General features: G+C 34.4%; 1 protein-coding gene across 1 annotated transcript in view; it reads left to right on the top strand.

Annotated features, from left to right (window-relative positions):
• Nucleotides 1-4,037: 4,037 nt before the first annotated feature.
• The window catches only part of LOC124360814 (vacuolar protein sorting-associated protein 16B), a 30,302-nt gene continuing 10,987 nt past the window's right edge, over nt 4,038-23,352 (top strand). The window contains exons 1-6 of the mRNA XM_046814732.1: nt 4,038-4,235; nt 12,548-12,677; nt 14,246-14,308; nt 15,826-15,914; nt 17,292-17,441; nt 21,470-21,606. Of these exons, the coding sequence (XP_046670688.1) occupies nt 4,161-4,235; nt 12,548-12,677; nt 14,246-14,308; nt 15,826-15,914; nt 17,292-17,441; nt 21,470-21,606 (644 nt within the window). The 5' untranslated portion in view covers nt 4,038-4,160. The remainder of the gene's footprint in view (nt 4,236-12,547; nt 12,678-14,245; nt 14,309-15,825; nt 15,915-17,291; nt 17,442-21,469; nt 21,607-23,352) is intronic.

Genomic DNA, 23,352 nt, shown 5'->3' with positions numbered 1-23,352 from the left:
ATCCAAAAACCCATCGCTAGAGCCAACTTGTTATATGAATAGTCTGTTATATCCTCTGTTGGTAGTCAGAACCCAGTTACATCTTTACTTTGCCAACATTTTTAGAAAGTTAGATTAGAGTCTAACTTTCGTCTATATAAACTAATTTCATGTTGTCAATTCTCAATTTTTAATATTTTGCAGATACAACAGGGAGGAGAACTCCTAAGGATGAGCTCGTTTTCTTGTGAATATATTAATCGTTTACGATATTGTTAATTAATCATAATAATATGTCAAAACTGTCACTTGTTACATTCCGATGAGCCACACGTTTCTTTTTCTTTACCAGGGTTGACAAGGACGAATTACTGGACCTTTTACACTCAATTCTAATTTTTTACTTAGTACTTACGGATTTAGATATGTAAAACGCAGCCATTTCAGTAGTTGTCTTGAAAAGAAACAATAAATTATTGTTTTTTGATTCCTCATCACGTTTAGCTATAATATGAGCAATAACATTACATACTTCATTAGGTATATATTTCCCCTCTTGTAACTACTCTTAGTATCCATCGTTTATAAACTCAAATCGACAGTAAAATCATGTAAGAGAAATTATTTTATTTCAACGACGAACAAACCTCTTACGAAATGAACACACTTCAAACTCACGACTAATGTTTTTTTAGCAAGATTGCTAAAAGAAACGCAAGAAGGGTGGGATTGAAAAGGGGTAGAAAGACAGCCGATCCCGATTCTTTGAAATACCTCCTTGCACCACCACGTCACTATCTTGCTCTTGGCGGTCGGACTTTATCCACTTTACTGAGAAAACTATATATCGCTGGTATTCTAACCACATTTATTACTCACTTCAGTAAATGGCTTACTGATAGAAGTTACATTGATAATTCCTCATGATATTATTGTAAGGCATAAGGACTTACCACAAGTGTTATTAGTCTATCATCTTCTCCATTTACATGTCAGATATAAAAAACGACATACCAGAAGAAGTCCACTTAATACAGTTTGCTGATAACATAACGCTATATAATAGTCGTAAAAATTATGATAGTGCCCATGATCAAATTCAGTATACCCTAAATGATGTAGGCCTACAGTTAAAAGATTTGATAAATTACATCTAGAATTGAAGGCCAACATAAGTCATATTACTATTTTCTCAAGAGAAAGGACATGTATACAACATATTTTTTATATTTTTGGCCAGAAAATAAAGTGTTAAACAGTAATAAACTCTTAGTGGTAAAATTGTATAGTAAACTAATCTTTACAGGACATATTTTAAACTTGCGCAACAAGTATCAAAAGAACATAAGCTTACTTTAAAAAATACGTACAAAGGCTTGATATTAGCAAAGCTACATTTTTGTAGTTTTTTGTTTGGAAATGTCTCTCAGACTGCGCTAAGTTAATTAAGTGTTATATAAAACCAAGCTATAAGATAATAATAATATAATATAAGATACTAATATTATAATTCAGCAGCTCACAAACAGGTGCTTCGAAGCAAACCACAAAGACTATCTGTTAGCATACACTGTCAAATATATGCAAAAAATATGTCAAATTACTCGGTAGAAGTGTGTGTAATAATTTAATTTGCGATTGGATACGTGCTTACATTAAACAACATCAATGTCCTGATATTCTTTGATTCTCAGAATACCATTAAAGCTCTAGACAACTTATTTATTTATTCTTTATTTACATATTCATAGAGAATTGTAACAGCGTCCTTAAAACTAACAATATTAAAATTTGTATACAATAAATTGGTCTTGTTACTCCAGCAAGGGATTCAAAGAAGATGGCATTGTCATGATGGCGTATTAACTTTTGACACAAACAGATAAAAACACAATTTTCCAATGGATTCCGGGACATGTGGGAATAAAACTTGAGACTGTGGACAAGTTAGCCAAAGAAGCCTCATTTAATGGAACCCTTACTTATTTATCAACCCTAATTAGGGACTACAATGCCTATCAGCTAAAAATAAATTAAACACAGTTTTCAATTCTTATACAATAATCACCTAAGGCTGGATGGTGTAAACAGATACACAAACCATGTAACGCATGGTTACCCTATTCCTAGATACGCATGGTTTAAAACATGTAATCTCAGCAGAAGGGCAATTATCAATATTTAGAGAACAATGCTAGAAAATGCCAATGTAAATTCTTGCTTGTATAAAATAAAAGGGCATTTTACCCCACTCTGAATTGAACATTGCAAAGATTGAAACAACAGAACATTTTCTGTTAGAATGTCCAGTACAGTTATGCAAGACAACATTATTTCAAGATAATAAAACTACTATATCCAACAAATCTGCTTAATTTTTTGATTGCAAGTTGCAGTAAAAATTAAGCAAACTGTGTTCATGGTTGCAGATACAAATTGCAAAACTAAATAACTGTACTAATCAACCTGTTGAAAAAACATATATAGAAATCTTCAGGGGAATTTTAATATTTTAATCCTTGATTCAAAGAACAATGTAAACCCCTTGATTAGAAGGATTCATAATCAAGGGCAAAACTATGACAGAGAACGACAGAACACTTAAAAGCCGCGTTTACACCGGAGTTGGCAACCAATGATTGCAGACTTTTATCGGCAATTTTTAGTCGAACTCCACGTGGTCGGTAGGTATTTAACATTTACTCACCTGTATGTTATCCTTCAGGAAACATATCAAAGCCTCACAAACATCTGGCACAAAGAGTGAAATTGCACTTTTTGAAACTTTAAACAAATAACTGATGCTTGTATAAGAGTCGCCAGTTGCCAAAAATCGCAAAGTTAACTTTCACGCACTGGAATTGCTTTCCTGTAGTTGTATCCTTTTTGCTAATTATGTGTCCAATAACAACAATTAAACATTCAAAATCGTTGCTCGACCTTCTTAAAAAGTTTTTTATACTGCCATTGCATCTCATTTTTCCCGTCAAAGGACCTGTATCATCTCTATTTAAGCCATTCAATAGATTGCTGTCACTATACCTTGATCTTGCCTGCAATGAAGGTCGAACCCAGATCTTCTCCGTCTTCTCAATTTACCTAGAACAACACACCCTGCCGCAGCAAGTACAACCTCTTCCGCACTCGACATTCTATATACTGTTAATTTTTTGATTGCAAGTTGCAGTAAAAATTAAGCAAACTGTGTTCATGGTTGCAGATACAAATTGCAAACTTCCATCGGCAACTAGCGTCGGCAATCGGAGTTAGCAATTTTTGGTTACCAATTCCGGTGTAAACGCGGCTTTAGTACATATCAATGTTATCTTGTCCTTGGGTTCTTCCACAGGTTTTCTAATAGGGATTGAGTATGCCTGAAGGACACCAGGCAGAGATCGCATTAATAATATCCTAAATCCTAAATATCCTTCAATATTAGGGGTCCCTAGCATATTCAAATCATTTACTAACGGACATTATATACTAATAACCGTTATTATAGATTATGTTCGGAAAGCAAATAAAATAAATAGATATGGAAAAACGTACACGGTTCTACCATAGTGAAACTTGTACTGATCGCGAGAGAAAAGAAGAGACCTGGATTCTGGCCTATCTGAAATTTGCAGGCGCTACTACTAGTATGTTGCCGCGCCTTGTTTCGTAATTCCATTATTGTTTCACTGTTCCACTGCTATGATAATCAATTCACAGGATTGGCTGTAGGGCGAAGCGCCTGAAATTACCGCGCGGCAACACACTAGTACACAGCTGTGCGCCGGCACGGGCCAGGTCTCTTCTTTTCTCTCGCCATCAGTAATACCTTGGTGTTGGGAATAATGGAATGGTGATTAGACAAACTAAATTCAAAACCATGTGTCACTCTTTGTATCAATGTATTAAAACCAATTAATATTATCATTGTTTAACATGCAACCACAAGGCCGATTAATTTTTGTTTTAAAGTTGTAAATCTAAATGAAAGAAAAAAAAGTGTACATTAAGGTTTTGTGGGACTTCCCCAAGCCTGACTTCAGGAAAAAACAGAGAAAAAAACTTCTGAGTAAAAAACAACTTAAAGTGGTTTAAGTTGTTCTTTATTACAAGAGTTAGTATGTTTTTCATTTTAAATGTTTTAAAGCTGTTATAGTTTTACTGTTCTATACAATTTATTTATAGTTATGGCAGATGAAGATTTTTGGAATGAAAGTCAGGTTAAGACATCTGCCAAAATTTTCAGTTTCGACGATAGAGAGGTGAGTTATCACATTATCAGTATGTAACCTTACAACAAGTTGTCAAAACTTGCCAATTGACAGGTTGATTTCGTTCTCGTTTCAGAGAAATCCCTGTAGTGTTAAAGCATATACATAAATAAATAAATATATATATATTTTTTTTTATATTAATGGGTTAGTTGTATGATTGTAATAAAATCATTTCTGTAAACAAATAAAAAATGTATCTTAAGGATGTTTACACTAGTGTTTTAACATGTTTTTTCATAAGGAGGATACTGACTTTCGGCCCTTTTGTTATGTGTTACCCTTATTATGATGTATTAATTGCACTTTACTCTAGCCACATTAGCTATTACAATCTCAAACCAATTTTATATTGCACAATAACTGATGTTTTAAATTTAAGGTTAGAAATTTTAGGTTGTATCTCAAATACAGTAGTATTATTCCATATCAAATCAACCAATGACAAAATAATTTAGTACGTTTGACCTCTCAGATGTTTTTGAATTTTTGTATGCAAGTTGGGCTGCAATATAATAAGCGGCCACTATCACAATCGGATTATGATAATCGAATGATTCAAATCATTGATATTCATGACTATCCAAATGACTGAAAGCAAACTGTCAAAAGACTAAACGAAATGTCGGACAAAATAACATAATAGATATTTCAAAGAACAATATGATTTTGCGTATGAATATTAATATAATTTACAAATTAAAATGTAATATATAATAAATGTAATTACAACAAAACATAACATTTCATTAGCCTACCTGATGTAATTTAAGGATAAATATGACTGCTTGTGAAACAAATAAGACACGTACTTCACTGTTCTTGCTGCCATTAGTAACGAAACACATGATTTTAATTTTAAATGTATTTCCAAACATGATTTTACTTTGAAGTAATTTTGAGCGAACTGTATTAAGTTTTATGCTTTTAAAATCATATTATGGTGAAGCTATACTTTTATATGTAAAATAAATGTACGTATTTGTTTCAAATTGCATAAAATAGCTAAACTATATTTAAGCAATGTTTAAGCAGCGTGATACTTATGATTGCTGTAGCCAATCTAAAATGGCACTTGTGCAGGTACTGATGGTGTCAAAAGTACATTCATTAATAATTAAAAGTCATAGTTTGTTTGATTTCAACTAAAATAGTACAGTAGATTTTCATTGTGTTCATAATACCAAATTTATAATGTTAAAAAAACCTTTTCAAGATCGTTTTTAGATACGTCATGTTTGTTACATCTTGTCAATACAAACTGGACAATTTGGATTTAACCCTGGAGAGGGCGCGTCACTGATCCATACGTACTAGGTCGCGTGGTGTACAAAAGACCGCACTGTGTATTGCTGTCTTTAAATCATTATAATTGATTAAATACTGCTTTATATACAATTCTTATTGATTAAAAGGATTTGAGAATAGAATAATTTTACTGAAAATGTGTTCAACTGTAAAAAAATCATTTAATATTTTTATATACTACAAAACAAAATTGTTTTAATAAAAGTTTTTAGTATAAATGAGGAGTATAAAGTGTAGCTTTAAATAAATATTTCTACAAAACAAAATATGTAATTTAAAAGAAAGTAGATTAAAACAAAAATACACTTTTTTAATATAATATAAAAACCTAATAACCAACCGTAGGGTTTAATAATTGAATATCAAATCAAATAAAAAATAACTTGCAAACTGCTACGGTAAACAATTTTTTGCTCAAACTTTTTAATCTCTTCACTCATCATTGTCTGTATCACTGACATCCCCTTCTGCAGCGGCACATGTAACACAAGCAAAGGATGTGTGTTCCCGGCAGATGAAGCGTTGACATTGAGGGCACCTCGTGCGACTCTTTCGGTTTTTGGCTCTTGGACAAAGAACACACCTTCCAGTTTCACGCTGATCTTCTTCGACCACTGGACGGGCTGGTTCTGGTTGGCCACACAGTTGCTGGATCCTTTTCCGTAGTAACACAGGCAGTCGTGGCATTCCTGCCTTTTTTATCATTTGAGGGTTACATAGATCTTTTCCCAGAGATTTTATGAAGTTTCTTCTGTCACCTGCGTCCTCAACGTCACTCCGCAATATCACAAAACTGTTGATGCCAGATATGTTCAGCATGGAGAAGAACACAGTCAATGGCCATCGGTTGCTTTTTCTGGAAACAGAGTAGGCTGCTTTCATTTGATCCACGGTGTCAACCCCTCCTTTGCATTTGTTGTAGCTGGCGTCCGGTCCCTGAAATCGGAGCTGTCAACCGAATAGCTACATCTTTTGATGAGTTGCTGTGCCTGTAGGGTCCTGGTGGTTGTCTTGCCGGATATATCTCCAAATTGGCAGTGTAATATGTCCTTGCATCACACAGTCCAAATATCTTGATGCCATAACGAGCAGGCTTGTTTGGTAAGTACTGCCTAAATGAACATTTACCACGAAATGCCTCGAGCATTTCATCAACCGTTACAAAAGCACTCAGTGCATGTGCTTGGCATTTGCTGACAAATTCCTCAAATACGTCACGTATTGGTGCAAGATTGTCTAGAGCTTTACGCTGTCTTCTGGATTTAATGTCATCAAATCTTAATGCTCTCAACAAAACCTTAAAGCGCTTCAAGGACATGGCTGACCTAAAATACTCGATACCAAGACCGTCTGTTGACCATAAATCTTCTAGTTTTGTGTGAGAAGACCTTAACATTCCAGCCAGGTACAAAAGACCCAGTACAGCGTGAATTTCGTCACGGTCTGTTGACTTTGCGTCTCTCTCTCTGAGAAAGTTTTGTCTATTTTTTTCAATCCAAATGTTTGTAAAATTTACAATTTTATCCACAAATTCGTCTGAAAAAAGAGTTTCCAACATTCAATAGGTGAAGTTTTTGTAGTGGCATCACCTCTTGGAGAAGGTAATCGTACGCCAAGTCTCTCACCTCGTAAAATGTTGTATCGCCGTACTCTGCCTCGTAAATTCTCAGTGTTCATATGGGTATCCCATCTCGTTACGTTGTCCTTGCCAAGAATATAGTTCTCTCCTCTTCTTACATTACCTTGAACATTGAAATCTTCTTCATGGCCTGCCAAGTCATCAAGCGAAACTTCTGAATTTGTGTCATGCTCACTGTAATTCTCTTCATCTTCTGATTGTTCCGATCCTTCTCTCTCAATTGGATTTTCATCAATTGTTTCTATGTTATTCAATTGTTGAACATCCGGAAACAACTGTCTTTGTAAACGCTCTCTCTCTGCATCTGCGGCACGAGCTTCTTCTATTTCCTCCCTTTCCACACTTTGCATTAATTGCAGTAAACGTCTCTCTTCGTCATCCATCACACACACAATATTACTCTAATATAATAAAATAACTTTTAAAACTGAACAACGATATTGCATAACCTAATCGGTCACGTGGTGTACAAAAGTCCGCACAACAGTTCACACTAGAGGGCGCGTGGTGTACAACAGACCGCACCGCTTTGAAATAGCTCTACACTGCCTCGTGTCCTTGACGAAACTGGCTGAGATCAATGGTACGTGCGGAGGGAGAGGTGGGGATAGATGTGCTAGTGGGAGGGGGAAGTGCGGGCTACGGGGTTTCTTTTATAAACAATAACGTGTCTCCTGCGGAAGTTTGTACACCACGCGCCCTCTCCAGGGTTAAAGGAGCAAGGTTATAACCTTGTAACCATAAACATTGCTCAGTGTTTATAAAATTATTTTGAGCCAACATATGCATATTCATCACCATTGTGCCTGTCGTGTCATTAGCCTTCTACATAGACGAAATTACCACAGCTGGTAATGACATCACTAGCAACAGCTGGTAATGATGTCATTAGTCTAAATAAAGAAAGCTGGCAATAATTACTTATGAGTATCTATAGGTCAAATGTCGTATTTGATAGTATTGATATTTAAAATCGATAATGATAATTTGATTGCGTTGGTGGCCACTTATTTATACTGTAGCCTGAAGTTGTACCTGCCAAGACTAGTTAAAATGCAAAATTTTACATTCCGTGTATGAGAATGAGCAGAATGGTACTACAGTCGCCTTCCTCCAAAGTGGCATCTGACCTCTCACTAAGTAGATCGATGTCTTCTCGGTTTATAGATCTGATTATGGGAAATGGTCACCAGAGAAAGCATCTTCATACAGTTGGTATCCTTAAGGAGGATCCGCTCTGTAAAATATTTGATGAGGTGAAAAATTTCTACCCAGGTGAAAACTTATAAATAATTACACAAATATTTTGCATTATTATAAATGTTTTTTTTATGTTGTTATCATTTCATTATTATTTATGAGTTTTTTAAATTTCCAGTTCTGATGTTTGTATGATCATTAGAGCTCATTTATTATTTATAAGATTATCACTTTATGTATTATATTAATTGGAATATTATGCTAATGTAATTTATAAACGCGTATTCGATAAATGAATACTAAGTATTGATGATTGTACTAATCGATATAAAAACCGGGTCCGCTTATCATTGTCTACCCAAAAGTGTAACAAAATAGTGTAAGTACATTTTATTACGTTAAACGATAATCATGTCTGGCGGCTTGTGTAATAAATAACACATGTAGGCTACATCACCATTGCATTTGTGGTCATGACTCAATTATCACACAAATGATTTTACTTTGCTTGAATGAATTTAAAACAATATTGTTATTCAATACATTTAAAAGAGCTGGCAATAATAATTGTAAATAAAATGTTATTAGAATGTTTTGTATTCAATAGTTTAGGTATTTCCAATCGATAATTTGATACCCTGATTTGATTGTGTTGGTGGTTGCTTTTTATACTGCAGCCCATCTTTGTTCCTAGTTAAAATTGGCATATACAGTGTTCCAAATTGTATGCACACTGAAGGGATCTGGGAAACTATAAGAGATACAGTAAAGATTAAGTAGACAAAGTTGTGCTTAATGACAAGATCATAAAGTTAATATGGTCAAGTTGATTGTTGGTTGTGTTCGTTCGCTGTGCTCAAAAAACTGTTTTTCGTCAAAATTTTCAAACTGTCACAGCTCTCGGTAATTTGGGATTATACCGACCACACCCAGACGTGAATCGTTATTTGACATTTTGCTTCTACTGATTACTAGATTAGCGTAGAACAATATTTCGTCAATATAAAACAGGAATTGTCTTATCGCAAACCCCTCCCCATTCTCAGACAGAGGTCAAAGTCGAGCGGTCTAGTAGATAATGTGATTGCAGAGTCTTGCCGCCCGTTCAGCTGGTGCATCGCTTTGTTGTATTTCCGTGTTTTACCCCTACATTCCTCCAAACTCAAAAATTCAACAAAAACAAACATTACCAAACAAAAACTAAACTCTTTATTGAAAAAAAAACACATAAAACTTGTTTTTATTCTTGATCACACTCCGCCACCCAAAATGCGAGTGCCTCCGGCCATCAGCGCGGGCTTCGGCTGCCCCACGCTGATGTCAACGAAAGAAAAACATCCCTCGAGATAGTACCTATCAGTAAAATATCAAATTTTAGAGGGGCTGATCAGAAATATAAATTGAATTGTAATGGAAAGGCAATTATGTACAGTGCAAAAAATTTAAATAATCATGTGATGCCGCGTGGCTTGCCGTAATCGGGATTCTTGAGAAAGATAAGATAACAGCGACAACAATACCGATCACAATACCTGGAAATGCTTGTTGATTGATGGAATGTTAGTTCTGTTACTCAACTACATCGTTTTATAACGTTCTAAGTTCATTGAAAAAAGTTTAAGCGTTGGGGCCATATAACGGAATCTGACCCCATTAACAATTGATAATTGTTGTAAGTTTGTAATTAAAGAGTTGTTTTTTGTTCTATCATGTTTGTTTTTATAAATTTATATTTTTGTGTTCTTCATACTGGTGTGGTCGGTATAATCCCAAAGTACCCAGCTCTCTAATTATCACCTAGCCTATATTAAACAGTTTTTTTACATGAAATCTGCATAAAATTTCTTTTAGTTTTTAAATATTATAATAAAAGAAGTTTTCAAGACCAACAAGCATGAGGTGTAGGGTTTAAGTACAATAAAAAATGCAACTACCCATATTTATGTAATCCAAAGAAAGAAGATTTTTTTATGTTCTCAAATATATCATATATGTTAGACTTTCCTCTTTGTTTTCATTAAGCAATACATAAAAACCAGTTTTTGTATGGTTGAGTGAAGGGAATTTAAATTCTACTATTCAGATACTTTGAAGGGTCCAGAGAAAGAATATGTTCAGTCGCATATTTCAAAATTTATAGGAGAGCAATTATATAGTTTAACAAATTTAGTAAAATTTTTATTTAGTCAATTTATCTAGTGTTTTGTATATTTATTTTACTATTTGGTAACAAAATGACATCATACAATTTTTAAAGTGCAAAGCCCATATATTTTTATGGTTTATTCTAAAATAATGTGTACTTAACACGTTCTTCCCTAGTAAATTGGAAAGAATATAAGTTAACACTCAAAAATATCATAGTTTTATTTATGGTTTTACAATTAAAAGTTGACAAGTGATGGTCACATAATAGAAGTTAAATTATTTCTTCTATCTTGCTAGTTCTTTCTCCTTACTCATAGTGGATTAGCTCCTTGTAGTTCTTCACTGCACATGGATTAGTACAGTAGTGTATCAGGCACTGTAGGCACTCATATTTTGCTTTACTGATAGGAGGAAGGCCTGCAAATTAAACAGTGCTTTGTAATCTTAAATCGATTTCAACCTTTTATCTACAAGTAACTCAAAATACAAGTGTTCAAATTTAAAAAGACAGTTTTAGGGAGTGGCCCTTTCACGATGTGACCTAGGCTATCTAACCTAGAATAATAAATAATGGTCAACTTACGCTTATGTGTTTGATCTGGTGACAAAAATTCTCCTTCTCGAATATTTGGTAGTTGCTCCGTTATTTGGGCACGGCCTTTCTTTTTCTTCGTAGATGTAAAACACTTTGGATGTGTTTTCCATGGACTACCACACAAAGTCTTATACCTCATATAGAGTGGGTTATCATTATCCACCATAAAAATCGTAAAAATCTTGATAGATCGGGTCTTGCAACCAAGTTTTTTTCTGTAGACCATGTCCAGTTGAACTGATTACTCTTTGACCATGTTTTGTTCAACCTCAATCACCTCAAATGGTGAGGGTTCTGTCTACAATGTCGTATGGTATCTACCCAGTCTTCTGGCATCTGCGCTTCATGTTTTTTGAGGGATATTCTTGCAACCCACGGTAAATAAGAAAGTTCACCTCCAAAGCTTAGTTTTAATATATTGTTAATGTATATTAAAAAAAAAAAGAGTGTGCCGAGTGCCCTTGGAGTTTCTGGGTATTGGCTACTTGTCACACAACTTGGAATCGGTTTTGAAAATAATCTTTAAACCAATGAAATGATGTGTTTTTTTTTTTAAATGAGTTGAAATTAGTATTAACTTTGACCTATCCACAGTGTTGTCAAATTAACATTTTAAACACTAAACAAATTAACCTGAAGGCTTCATTGTTAAATTATGAAATATTATATTACTGGAACCAATGGGAATGGGAGCACAGAATTCCAGCAAGCAACACGATCGCAGAAGAAGCGGTATCGTAATGAGATCTCTTACTACTGGCAGCTATAAGTTGAGATTAATCATAAATAACAAAATGACATTTCCGTTTCCAATATTGAAATCCATTATTATTTATGATTTTTATTCTCCTGAAACCATACACAGTTTTATTCAGAAGGATGAGCAGAATTCATTAATAACGTTGAAATTATGATTGTCATCTCTAACCGTTAACTTCACTGATTAGGTAGCTTCTCATACAGGATATGTTAGATTTTTTTATGTTTCTAGTTTCTTCTATTGTTCTTGTATCAGCTATGGATTTGATCAGAACTTCCACTACCTACTCCATATATATAAACTTATATACATTTAATTGTTCGACATTGATTTACAATGGATCTTCCCACACAGTCACTGTGAGGATTGTTATTTTAGAATTTTCAAATCTAATTATAGGATACATTTTGCACAAGATACAGAGACTGTTTATACACTATCTAAGTTTTTGTATTTTTTAGAGTGAAGATGGTCTTGGAGAGTCAAGCAGCCTATTTATATACTATCGTTTTTATATTTTTAGAGTGAAGATGGTCTTGGAGAGTCAAGCAGCCTATTTATATACTATCGTTTTTATATTTTTTAGAGTAAAGGTGGTCTTGGAGCGTCAAGCAGCCTGTTTATATACTATCTAAGTTTTTGTATTTTTTTAGAATGAGGGTGGTCTTGGAGAGTCAAGCAGCCTTCAGATGTGTGGTATTTCACTTGACGGCACTGCCCAGCTGTTCCAGCAGGTACAAGCAGGTCTGAGACAGAGTGACTCCGATGGTGCTTCCATTGCAGGTCAAGTATTCACACCATCCCAATCAATCAATCAATCAACTTTATTCAGTAAAAGTACATGGTACAATACGAACGGTGGGAATACTTTTAAAAATTCTATGACAAACAAAAATAAAAAATGCTATTAGGAGTTTCCACCAGGCACTCTTTTAAATAAGTTGTAATTTTTCGTATTATTTTCATTTCTTAAATTACTAGGGAGTTGATAGAAGAATTTAATTCCTGCATACAATGGCTTCCATCAAACAGCTCCAAACTGTGACAGGGAAATGCATGCTTATCACGGCTTCTGGTGTTATAATGATGGGTAGGCCAAGAGTAGGTAGTTGGATGCTGATTTTATTTACGTATATGTATACAGTTTCATGTGTATACTGGCTGAACAGTTAGGATCTACAATTCCGAAAAAAGGCCCTTTGCAGGATCTAACTAATGTAAATTGAGTATAATTCTGATTGCCTTTTTTTTGTAAATCATGTATTTCATTTGACATGCAGTGTCTCACAAACACTGATCTTCCCATTTATTGTCAATCATATTACAGTAGTGTTCTGTATATCAAAGACAAGTAGGACCAAACACATGTGGACACCATTAAACGTGTTCAAAACACCCAAAATTCAGAAAATAATGGGGTTAAACTTGGTTGTAAGATTAGAAAAGCAAAGACATTGTCTGAACCAAGATTTACTGTTGTGCTGTAGGCCTTTTGTTACTTTCTAGATGGATCTTGTACTAGCAATGTATAATAGAAGTTATAATTGAATCAGTAAAAAAAGGTGTTGTTTGATTTGTGATAATTTTGCCTTCAAAAATGAAGTTGTATATTTTTTAGTAATCTTTATACACAGAGAGATGCCACAATTAATTTAATAATGACTAATAATAAAGAATCTAAAATGAAACCGTACTTCAGTTAGTCCATACTTTTGAATTCTCCAACTATTTTACACTATGTTTGATAGCGAATATTTTCTGTAAATTGTAGGTCTATCTATTTAACCCTTCTTCTTCTATGGGGTGGCCTATTGCCATGCACTTGAGCCTCAACAGCCTTTTACGCACCCCGGAAGCACACCATAGGCCGACCAGTCTACGGTCTCAGCAGTTCTACAAACTGCTGAAAACAACCGACCAGGTCCTTCTGGAGAAATTCGCCATCCTTGCCCAAACTGCCAAAGATGGCATGCCGCTCCCTTGATATTGCAGGGCAGTCAAAGAGCAGGTGTTCAGCAGTTTCCTCCTGCTTGTCACACATTCTACAGAGCGGATCCTCTCGAAGGATACCAACTCTGTGAAGATGCTTTCTCAGGTGACCATGTCCCATAATCAGACCCATAACCTGAGAAGACAACACCTGGCTTATACTAGACAATAAGTGAGGGCAACAAGGAACCTACACAAAAGGCTCCATCAGCAGCAACTAATTTCTGATCTTGTATAAAATATGTATCAAACAATTGCTGTTATGGGTCAGTGCAATTACAATTGGCAAAACTAGACTGTATAAATAGTTACCGTATATGTATAATATATTAGTTGTTGAATAAAACTTTATTTGTTTACAGACAACAAGAACGCTACACAGTTTGAGCTTCATCAGCTTATATCAGAGAAATCTCTGAACTGTAGTAAGTATTAGTTATATCATGTCATATAGGTGGTGTCTGAGTATCTGATAAAAGACCACTGATTAAAAACCACGAATGTGTCAAGGCCACGTGAAAATACAATCACACAGCATGATATCTGTTACCACCCATAAGTAACGTACATGATTTAGAACAACTTAGTAAGAGTGTCTTTCCAAAACGGTGACTACTGGAGAAGTTGTTAACTATGTGTTTACTTCACTTACAGATCTCAATGAATCTTGGAATTAAATTCTCATTTCTACCAGAAAAAGATATTGAGATCAACATTGTTAATTGGCCCAGTAGCTTAACTAACGAGCCGGGATGAAAGGGATGGAATCCTCCTAAAAGGTCCTAAAATATTTAAAAAATATATCTATAACAGCAAAAAAACTTGTTTGAATTGGAGTAGTCAAATTTTTGCCTTAAATTTATTCATGTCTGTATTTAAATATAGATTTATTGTATACCTCCGATTTGGTGTGCTTTTCAATCAGATTATTCCACACCCCCCTCCCTCCCCAAAGCCAACTCCTAGTTACGTTACTTAATTAGCCAATACTATATCTTAGTCATACTGAGACGCTATTATCCTTTGAATACCAAGGAGCAAATTTAGTTTCACTTCTAATAGGGCCAGATATTAAATTTAATGTACTTTCTAGAGAGAGATATGAGTTTACAAAGTCAAACACCATGGCGGTTTCATCAAAGGGTAGACATCAGATTAATTTATTTCACTTCCAATGGTTAACCCAGTGAACAAATTTAAAAGAAGATATATCAATAAAAACAATCATATCTAAAATTAGTTCGTAAATAGGTGGTCAATGCTTACTACTTAAACAGTACAAGGTGAAAAATTCTTAGTACAAAAGCATAAATGTAGTAATAAATTAATAAATAAATATAATATATATGTGAGAATTATAATAACTTATAATAAGACATAATAACAAGTAAGCGATAATGTAAAATATAAGTACAAAGTGTGAAATTAAAATGTAATGCTTTATATAATAAATACACTAAATCCACAACAAAAATGATAAATAAATAAATATGTAGAGAATTAGCCATTACTTTGTGAAAAGCTGGTGGAATATGTGACGTAATCACTGGCTATATGGGATGTCAAAAAACTAACTGATCTTCCCTACTCAGGTTTTAACGAAAATTCACCATTAACCGTACTTTCAGACTATGGTATTCCTGTTATTCAGAAAAATGTTCTGCACAAAATCGTGGATAGCAGGTAGTTTTAGAATGAAAATGGTTTACTAGATTGCAACAATGTTTGCAATAATGAAGAACAACAAGTAATCATAGCGAGCTGGGATGCTCTCTGGTTCTTATTAACACGTTACAAGCTACAATAGATTTACAAGTATTATCGTTTCTGTTGAGCAAATGAATTTAAAGTAAAAAGCTTGAAGTACAACAGTAAAACTTTTTATACAGCACGTTTTAGTGGTTTTCCGATAGACTTATTAATGATCTATTGATTTTCAAAGTGTTGGAAGCGGACTCACCTCAATACATGACATTGAAAACTGGTCTCGACTCAGCAGAAGAGGTTCGAATACTCCGCAGGCAACTTGAGGTGAGCTTGTTATAATACTACAGTGTTATAGTACTGACACTTTAATAATGTAAATGTTGAGTTTAGCTCCAGTTTACCTCCCTCTTAGTGCATCGCTGACGCTGTCACAGACTTGACTCCTAGAATCTGGAGTCATGTTAGACTGAAGAGATGAAAAAAGTGGGTGACGAAGGCTCAAAATGAACTCTTTACATCGTTCCGACACCAGAGATACCCAGACTATAAAATATATTATAATCTAGGTGAAGAGGTATTCTCATTGTCTCATCAGGTGCACAATTGTCACTACTATGTTTTAGACAAAATCTCTTAGCATGGTTGCTCATCCATGTAACGATGTAAGTTCATTTTGGGGGTCTCTTCAGACGAACTTGACTCATAATTTCAGGTGTCATGTAAAGTAAAGTAAAGGTGTCTTATTTTGTCATGTCATGTCTATGACTGTCAGATTCCAGACGTAGTTAAGAAGAAATGAACTGGGGTTAAACTCAACATTCAGATTACTATAAACTGATGATCGTTGTTTACAGAGATGTTAAGCAATAAGTTACGTAATTTTTTATGTGTTAAAAAAATATATACTTAATTGGTCTTAAGTAAAACATAGAATTTGATATTGGCATGCGGCTCCAAATGTTAAATGTTAAAATCTGATGGATAAACTCAAGCCTTTGTCAGAAACTATCTGTCCTTTGAGGCTATAAGGGACTTGACTATAGGGATCCATCGTATTTTGTGAAATGCATATACTTTTGTGAGGTTTTGCAGACTCTTTTATAAAATGTATAAAAATTATTATTAATAACAAATATATAAATATATTATTATTAATAATAACACTTTATAAAATACTTAATAAATTTGAAAAAAGTATCAAAATTTTTTAAAGCAGTACATAAATTTAGACTAGTTAAATTGTAAGTAATTTTTTTCTTGGAAACAGAAATATATAATGTTGTACAGGTTATACTGGTACAGATCAAGAGACCACTAAATACGAAAAAAACTCAGGCTTTTGAATGGATATAGATTATAATGCGATTTGACTGGTAATAGTGCTGATACAATTATTTGAATCTGCGCTATCTCTAGCTCAGATCCAAAGTCTGACGTGTCGGACCACTCGGCCATCGGCATCTATATGTAATTTAATAGATTATCTGTAGTAATCTATTTAAATAAAGATTACTTTGTCTCATCACACTTGGGCTTGGATATTCCAGTGCACCAGTTTCATAAAACAGACAAATGTATCCTGTATAGGAATATGTAAAATATCTTGTGATCATGTCATATCTATTTAACGATGATGCTGAATCTACAGACAATTTGGAATCTAAACCTTTCAGACTTTTATTCATCTCATGTATTGTTCAGGAGATGTGGACGACGCCAGATCCCAAGAAAACAGTCCGGAAGATGATGCTGAAGCAGCCGTTTATGTTGGAACTGTTTCGTTCAATCGAGTCCAAGAAACAACTTCTTCGAGAGGCCGTCGCTGTGGGAGACGGAGACTCCATTTTGACTGTAATAACCCAAGAGTAATATTTTATTTTTATACTTAGGTGTAACCCTCAGTCCTGGAATTATTTCAAGCGATTAATGGTGGCCGGGTCCATTACAGTATGTGAGATACGTGGTAATTGTTTAAGTCTTACTTAATGTTTGTGTGGATGTTGACTTTTATTCCGGTACTGTTACATAAAGAAACTAGTGCCATTAATATTGTCGAGTACAACATATGTTTAAAATAATAATATGACAATGATAACTAAAACATACTCAATAATCTTTATACTGTACCCAAATCAAGCTCCAAATTATTTACTAGTCTTGTGAATGATTTTTATAAACACCAAACATGTACGTTAAGACGTTTTTCATCAATCAACATTTTTTTCTTAAAATAAGAAAGCCACTAATGATTGCTCAGTATCACTATAGAGCTGGTTCCAAGAGACTTCACTGGAAAGTTTCTTCTCAGTAATAACCCAAGAGTAGTGGGTTTCAGTGGAATCTACTATGGAAATAAACAAGGAGCTAGCTAAACTATTTTTACAACAGAGTTATTGTGTTTGAACTAGTACGTTTCATTACTATTCTCAAAAGTTACTTATTGCAGAGCGAGATCACATGCTGCCAAGCTCCACAATAGAACTTTTGAGAGTCGACTACCAATATTTAGGATAGGTTGCCATTTTGGACAGTATCAACATTGATACCATTTTTACCATTTGTATTCTTGTATCAAGATCTTTAAAATGAGGCACACAAGTGGGGAATCGACATTGAAACTTTTTGGGTTTCCCCATTTTTGGAAGAAGTACAAACACTACACCCACCTAAATGTTTCATTTAGGTGATATAAATATACAGAGACGTAAAATCATTCAACCCTTAAAGTGCGGCATTCAGTAAAAGCGACTGTTGTGAAGCAAACTGGTATGTGTGTCTTGCTGACAATAAACCTATAACCAGTGTTATTATCTATGTGTCGTCTTTGGATACATATATGTACGGCTATGACCTTCAGCCACCATTCATAGCTGAGCGTTTAAAAACTCATGTTTCAAAAAATAAAATAAATTGAACCTTGATAACAAAAAAAATTAAAAAATGCTAAGTGCATAATTACTGTATCTAGGCTAAATCTTCTTCGTTTTAAGGGTTAAAAGTGAAGAGAATGGGCAAGACTGTGTACCATGTATGACTCGGATACAAGATGCAGCTGCAGATGTATTTATTGGCTGAGATTTAGCGAAGCTTATCACTTGTAGGGCTGAAAAAATTTTGTTTCCGTCTGTGTGTCTGTCTGACCACACGGTATCTTGAAAACGAACTGACCTATATACTTAAAATCGTGCACAAAGCTTCGTTTTCAAGTGAGAAACACTGAGTTCGATGATGGTGCATGTCACCTTGCAGGATTTGGCTGAGCATCAGTGAATATTTTTAAATTGGTGTTAGGAGTAACGATGGCGGCAACAAGAAAATTGCACAAAAATAAATTTCTAAACAAACTCTTTCTTTCTTTCTTCTTGTTTGCTGAATTTCAGCAGGTTCTGCTTACTTTGAGCATAGAACCTCGATAAACATTCTTGTATGTATGACCAGTTTACACTTTTAACACACAGTAAGTTCACTATTGCACTCAGTACCCACGAGGGTTGTATGCTTGGAGACAAGGTTGTTCTTGGTGTTCTCGGTGTTGTGGGTGTTTTCTGTTTTGTTTTCTATTTTTTGTTTTTATTTGTTAGTTTTAGTCACAACCTATTAAGTCACAACCTTAAGTCTATTGTTAATACTTCCTATTGTTTGTTGTGTTACTTTGAAAGAAGTTGGGGGAATTTCTTTAAGGAAGGTATGTGATGTGTGTAGGATTAAATAGGAACGGTTGTGCACCCAACTCCAAGGATAGAATGCTTCACGCCAGAGACCCTTCAGGCGGCTTCCTAGTCCAGAAACAGGAAATGGGCCCTGGAGAGAACATTTTGTTATAACCCATGGTGAAGACATTCATGTTCTTAAGACAGGTCACTTTCAAGACTTAAGTTATGTTAGTATGTTTTTTTTATATTACCTTATTTATAGATTTAAGAAAACTTACAATTTCCATTATTATTTCCATATCAAAGCTCGTTAAAAGATCTTTCAATATATAAGGTGGATCTATTTTCTTCGCTTTCAGTTTAGTGAGCAATTCATGTCTGAAGTCGTTATATTGCACACAATCAAAGATTAAATGTTGAAGACTTTCTATGGAACCTGCATTGCATTTGAGGCATAACGGAGTGAAATAACAATTTATCTTAAATAGGGTTTCATTAACCCAAGCATGTCCAATTCTTAGTCTATTTATCATTACTATTTTATTTCTACTCAGTTTGTAATTATTATACCATGGGGAGGGGCTATCAGGGGCAAGTAGTGATTGTTTAATTGCGCCAACAAAATCTTCCAATGACACTTTAAAATCTGTTGGTTCTTCACCTGCTTGGGTTGCCTCTTTTGCCAGCCTATCTACGTGTTCATTGGGACCTATCCCCACATGACTTGGTACCCATTGAAAAGTGAAGTATTTATTACCTCTCATCATGCAGATTGTAATGGCTGATGCCAGATTTTCTTCATAATCTGCTGAACTTGCTGCCTTTATGGCTAGTATAGCAGCTTTTGAGTCAGAACATACTACAATGTTATCATAATTTTGTTCGTTTGCTATTTCAACAGCTTTCTTTATGGCATACAGTTCTGCGGAATAGCTGGATGCCTGGTTTGGAAGTTTATATTTGTATTCTATTTTTAAGTCCTGTATATACACGGCAGAGCCTGCACCATCCTTGCTTCGTGAGCCATCAGTGTAAATTCTTAGATAGTTTTCATATTTCTTTCTCATTAATTCTAGAAATAATGCTTTAATGGCTTCTGGTGGGAGTAATGATTTTTTCCCAACTGTATGATATTTTTAAAGTTTTTAAGCAGTAGGGGGCTATCAACGAATTCCAAAAGATTTGAATCACTTACTGCAATATTGTTTAGATTCGCCAGATTATCTACTGTGTTCACCAGTTCCATGTATAGAGGTTTGGTTTTTTTGACCCAGTACTTATGATGATAAGCTACTGCATGTAAATATCTTATATTCACATAGCATGGGTGTTGTGGATTACTTAGTGTTTCAAACAATATTTTCTCTGTTAAGAATTCTCTCCTTATATGTAAGGGTGGTAATGCTGCCTCTGCATGCAGAGTATTAGTTGGGGAAGATTTCATAGCTCCGAGAATGCATCTTAAAGCATGGTTTTGGACTATTTGTAGGCTTTTAAGGTTGACTTTTGGGGCATGACCAAAAATAAAGCAACCATACTCCAGCTTAGATCTAATTACACTTTTATATACCTTTGTTAGAAGCTGCGGGTGGTCACCTAGCCTCCCACAAGCCAGTGACCTCAGGATGTCAAGAATACACTAATATGAATGTGAAATGTTAACACATGTAGCCTAACTATCCCAACACGTACATCATATTTTTATAATGACGGTGTGTAGACTTTTATTATTTAAACATTGATATGAAACCCAATTTAATTAACAAAAATTTGAATGTATCATGTGGCAAGGTATGTTGAAAAAGATTTCATATGTAGGGTTTATATTTTGCATGAAACATCATTTCTACAAGATGTGTCAACATCTTTTTTAATGATTGTCTTTCTGTTTATCTGTGTGTAATAAAATGAGCTATAGATTTGAAATTTGGGATGTAACCTCAGTAAAGCCTGTATACTTCTATCTTGCATATGAAAAAAAAACACACACACACACGCTTATTTGCTGACATGTTTGGCCATTATATTTGACTTGCTTTTTTATCGTGAATAAGCTGATATATGTGTATAAAAATGAACATTATCTCTTTCTACGTGACACAGCTGTGGTTACACATGTGCACATTTAATTTATTTAGTAATTATTCAGAGAATTTTAATTTTAAGATTAGCGTACTCATCAAGTTACATTGTAATTACGGCATGTTTCGTGTTGCTTGTGAACAGGTTGTGATCTTCTTGTCGCGGACATTGAAGAAAACGTATTTCAATCAGATTCTGCTCGAGTTGCCAGTGGCTGCTACACACTACGTGGCGTACTTGTCTACACGTGTACGAACTGCCGAGCTCACTGATCTTCTCGAGTGAGTAGATTAGCAACTAGTGTCTACCCCAGCACACAAAGATTGAGAGTATTAACCCTGAGCCACATTAAGACGGATATAACTCCCATAGAGACTAATATTTTTATCAGACCGGTAAAACTAACACTAAAGAAAGGAACTGATAGAGAAAATAAGAATGCAACTAATACTTCAAACACAACAGCTCATGATAGTGACTGAAGGGATAATCCCTAATCCCAGTTGTAAATTGTCAGGATCACTTCACTCATATCCTTTAAGCTAATTTATCCTTCGTACCTTCATTATCTTAAATACGATTCCGAAACTTAATCTTAATAGCTTTTTAGTCTTCGGAGTGTGATTAAAACAAAATCAGTACCAATCCAATTCCTGCCATTCTTAAACTTTTGAAGACTATCTGATAATTTTAAAAAATCCAAGAATACCACTCCATTTTAAAGGAATTTGCAAAGGTTCAGAGAAATATCTACACTTTTAGAACTAAGTCATATCCTATCCCTTACTGTCATATATATGATGAAAACTTCCAGTCCACGTAGCTCCTGAACCATTAGAGATATTGAAAAACTCTCAAAAGCAAAAATGTCTTATTTTTTAGAGTAGAATCTAAAAACATAACATACAGGATGTTCCATAAAAGATTTTAAAGTTGGCCGCCATATTGGAAAATTGCGGCCATCTTAAACAAATTTGAAAGTGTATTCTTAAGTAAAACTTAAAATTGAGCAAGTTCCAAATTTAAAGTGTGGTGCTAAGTCGTGTAATTAAAAAGTTAGCTATTGGATCACTTGAAAAAACTCACCCGGTATATATATATATATTGATCATAACTGATTATGGGTGGTGATCACGAGAAAACTCTGTACCTTCAACTCGCTTGTACAGATGACTGCTTATTATTGGCCTTTTCGTTTTAACATCTATTGACGAGACGGCTCTCGACAGTGAGGCCATAAAATTTCAAGAAGTTATAATCCACAGTAGTGCTGTTTAATTGCTACTACATTCTGACGGTCAACTAAGAAACTATACCTTGAATTTAAAAACAGAATGTTATTGTTTTCTTGTTTTTGGATTTGGAAGTTGCCACTGCAAGAACGTTTTATAAATAATAGATTTGCCTAAATGCGTTATTGTGAGTTAGGCATTCAACAGTGTAACCTTTTTGAGAATGATGGCAATCAGGATGCGAACTCAATTTTTCAAGCACGATCTTACGTGCGAATTCAAGAGATTCTGATTGCAGTCTGGTAAATTAAGATGTTGCTAAAGATGATTTAGGTGGGTGAGAAACACGCTACATTTGGGCTGACTGTTGAGCAGATCTAAGTGTGGGAAATAAATCCGGTAGCCTGAAAGAACGCCGTTTAAAAGTCAGCACTAGTGTTAAGATGACAGTTTGAGTTGACTAGCTAAAAAGAATCACAGAAATACAATTTACACAAGTAGTTGTATCAACTGTGTCTGTGAGAATAGTGGACAAATATTAGAATTAAGTTATACAAATTCTTTAAAACTTCTAGAAATTTTAACTTGAATTTTTTAGAGGAATTTTTCAAAATGTTAGAGGATAAAATCTGGAACGATGCTACTATGGGTTACCCATAAGACTAATGTAAAAATATTTGCTAATGCTCAGCCAAATCTTATGAGTCACTTGCACCATCATCAAACCGAGTGTTGCCTATATAGAAATGAAGCTTAATGCAATATTTCAAGTTCATAGATAAATTTGTTTTTGAG

The sequence above is a fragment of the Homalodisca vitripennis genome, chromosome 4 (genome assembly GCF_021130785.1).
Source record: "Homalodisca vitripennis isolate AUS2020 chromosome 4, UT_GWSS_2.1, whole genome shotgun sequence".
NCBI lineage: Eukaryota > Metazoa > Arthropoda > Insecta > Hemiptera > Cicadellidae > Homalodisca > Homalodisca vitripennis.
Note: the sequence above shows the minus strand (reverse complement) of the source record. Positions and strands in the feature narration are given on the sequence as shown.